Source organism: Egretta garzetta, unplaced genomic scaffold (assembly GCF_000687185.1).
Source record: "Egretta garzetta isolate BGI_Z169 unplaced genomic scaffold, ASM68718v1 scaffold853, whole genome shotgun sequence".
Lineage (NCBI taxonomy): Eukaryota > Metazoa > Chordata > Aves > Pelecaniformes > Ardeidae > Egretta > Egretta garzetta.
The window spans coordinates 7,315-10,311 of record NW_009259244.1 but is presented as its reverse complement, the minus strand read 5'-3'; the positions used below and the strand labels follow the sequence as shown (position 1 = coordinate 10,311).

At 61.7% G+C, this 2,997-nt stretch overlaps 1 protein-coding gene across 1 annotated transcript in view; it reads left to right on the top strand.

The window, feature by feature from the left end:
• LOC104123767 (zinc finger protein 777-like) overlaps positions 1-2,994 on the top strand; it is a gene marked incomplete at its 3' end in the record, with an annotated part of 12,743 nt that extends 9,749 nt beyond the window's left edge. Inside the window, exons 5-6 of the mRNA XM_035891648.1 lie at positions 152-259; positions 2,195-2,994. Coding sequence (XP_035747541.1) covers positions 152-259; positions 2,195-2,994 — 908 coding nt within the window. The remainder of the gene's footprint in view (positions 1-151; positions 260-2,194) is intronic.
• Between the last annotated feature and the right edge of the window lie 3 nt (positions 2,995-2,997).

Below are 2,997 nucleotides of genomic sequence, written 5' to 3'. Positions count from 1 at the left end.
TGCCCAGCACAGGGGCACGGTCCCTGCCCTGCAGCCGCAGCTTTCCCTGGCTCTTCTGCGCGCTCCCAGCACGCCTCCGGTTGGCATCGCGCCGCAGTGGGAAGATGTGAGCTCTCCACAGGTGTTTAAAGTTGCTCTCTTCTGGAAACAGAACTGCCCATCCTGTTGATGAACGTCATGTCCCTGAGTGCCCAAAAAGCGGAGCTGCGCCGGGAAGATGAGGCAGGGATGGAGGAGGACCCAGCTGAGTCCAGCACCAGTGAGTAACCCGGTGCCGGGGAGACGCGGAGCCCTGCAGGCAGGAAACAGCCCCCAGCTCGCCAACATCCTTGACACGGGGAGGGAGAAGAAAGCTCCAGACCTGTTTTTTTTATCACGGGGCAAGGGAGGCCTCTGCTGTTGGGCGTCTCAGCCCTGTCACCCCTGCGGGGAGCCCAGCACCCCAGGTGGGGGTCCCTTTGTCAGGAATTGGGGGGGAGCTGGCAGCTGTAGCGCGCTTCCTTCCTCCAGCTCTGCGGCGTAACGGTAGAGCCGGCCTTGAGCTCAGGTGGCCTAACGCTGCCCGTGGCACAGCCCTCTTCTCTGTGCCGGGAGCAGGGTGGGGAGCAGGGGGTGTCGGAAGTGGGGGCGGCCCCGTGCAGGCACCCACCCTCTGTTCTGGTCCTGCAGCTTTGCCGAGCAGACGTGCAGAGCACTTCCCTCTGCTGGGGACTCGGAGCCTGTCCTGGCGCTGGCGTGCGGAGTTAAACGGCACGGGGTCTGGGCATGGCTCACGCCGGCTGGGTGGCCTGGCTGGGGGGGTGTGCGTGGAGAATTCACCATGACTCTCGTCGCTGTGCAGCCCCCCTGGGGGCCGGTCGGCCTGCGTTCGGCGTTGGCTTGCAGACCCAAGCGTGGCAGAGCCTGGCGTACTCCAGGTGGTTGCTCTTCGGTGACCTTTTTCTCCTGCTACGTCTTGCGGCCATCGCTGGTGTTGGGGTTTTAGAGGTGGGATCCCTTTGTGCCACCGGCCCCGATGGCGCCGCGGCCTGGTTCTTCCTGGGGGGAAGAGATCTGACCCCTGAGACCAGGCTGGGCCACTCGGGGTGTGCAGGCAGGACACCGCGGTGGCGCTGGCACCATTCCAAAGCACGTTCTCGGTGTGTTGGTTGCTCCTTTATTGCTAAAAGCCTGCTCGGTGCTTTGGGACTTGGCCACAACCCGGGTTTGTCCTGAGAGCGTGAGTGAATCATAGAACCATAGAATCCCAGGTTGGATGGGACCTCCAGGCTCATCTGGTCCAACCTTTCCGGGCAAGAGCCCAGTCCAGATGAGATGGCCCAGCACCCTGCCCAGCTGAGGCTTGACAGTGCCCAATGTGGCGGAGTCAACCCCTCCCCTGGGGAGATTATTCCAGTGGGTGACTGTTCTCATGGGGAAAAATTTCCTTCTCGTGTCCAGTCAGAATCTCCCCAAGAGCAACTTGTGCCCATTCCCCCTTATCCTCTCCATGGGACTCCTTGTCCAAACGGAGTCCAGCCCACCCCCGTACGGCTGAGAGAGGCTTCCCAGCCCTTGGATCCCCTCAGTGGCCCTGCTCTGGATCCCTCCAGCCTGCCCAAAGCTTTTTTTGTCCAACGGGGACCAGAACTGGACCCAGGATTCCAGGTGTGGCCTGGCCAGCGCTGAGCAGAGTGGGATGATGACTCCTTTACCTCTGCTGGTGATGCCCTTGGTGATGCCCCCCTGCACCCTGTTGGCCTTCTTGGCCGCAGCAGTGCTCTGCTCTCTCCTATGGAGCTTTTCGGCCCCAGGTCCCTTCCCACAGAGCTGCTCTCCAGCCGGGTGGATCCCAGCCTGTGCCACACTCCTGGATTGTGTTTTCCCAGGTGCCAGAGCTTACACTTGCCAGTGTTGAACTTTATTAGGTTCTTGTTAGCCCACTCTTCCAGCCTCTCTAGATCTTCCTGCGGGGGGGGATCCCTTCCAGGGTGTCCACGTCCCCACTCAGTTTGGTGTCGTCCGCAAACTTCATCAGGCTGCGCTCGATCCCGTTACCCAGATCGCTTATGAAGACACTGAATAGCGTTGGTGTCGATCCCTGGGGGACCCCACTCGTGACGGGTTGCCAGTTTGGAAAAGAGCCGTTCACCACCAGCCCTTGGGTGCGGCTGCCGCCCAGTTGGTGACCAGTGCCTGTGTTGTTCCCTTTCAGAGGAAAGCTCTTCGCTGGGAAGTGAAATGGCGCGCGAAGGGGCTTCTCCTCAGAATGTCAAGGTGAAGGAAGAGGAACCCAAGGCGTTGCAAGAGGTTTCTGCGCCCTCTCCCGGCCCAGACATCGAGAATTGCTCCAAAACCGAGCAGGCCAAGGCCAAGAGCAAGAAGAAGCCGAGCCGGTGCACGAGCAGCAGACTGCTGATGGGCAACTGCCGGCGCGGCTATGTGCGTGAGTGGTCGCACCCCTGCACCGAGTGCGGGAAGCGTTTCCGTCTGAAAATCAACCTCATCATCCACCAGCGGAGCCACGCCAAAGAGGGGCCCTACGAGTGCACGACGTGCGAGATCAGCTTCGCCGACAAACGCCACCTGGACCTTCACCAGAGCATCCACGTCAAGGACAGGGCCTTCGGGGCCAAGGTCTGGGGGAACGTCCACCCGGAGCTGAGGATCCGGCCGAGGAGGAAGTTCTGCGGGGTTTTCTGCGGAGACGCCCACAGCCTGGGCAGCGGGACCTACGCCGGGGGGCCCTGGCTGGGCCCGGCCCGGGAGGAGCTGGACAGAGGGAACCTGTCTGGCGCGTGCTTCTCCCGACAGCAGAGCCCCAGGTCTCGTAGGAAGCCTGCGCAGAAATGCAGCCTTTGCAAAAAGATTTTCTCTTGTACCTTTTCCCTTCAGCGGCACCTGCAGACCCACGTGGCGGACAGGCCCTACTGCTGCGCCACCTGCAAGAAATGCTTCACCCGCAAGACTCACCTCCTGCGCCACGAGAAGATCCACGAGCGCCAGAAAGCCCTGGCT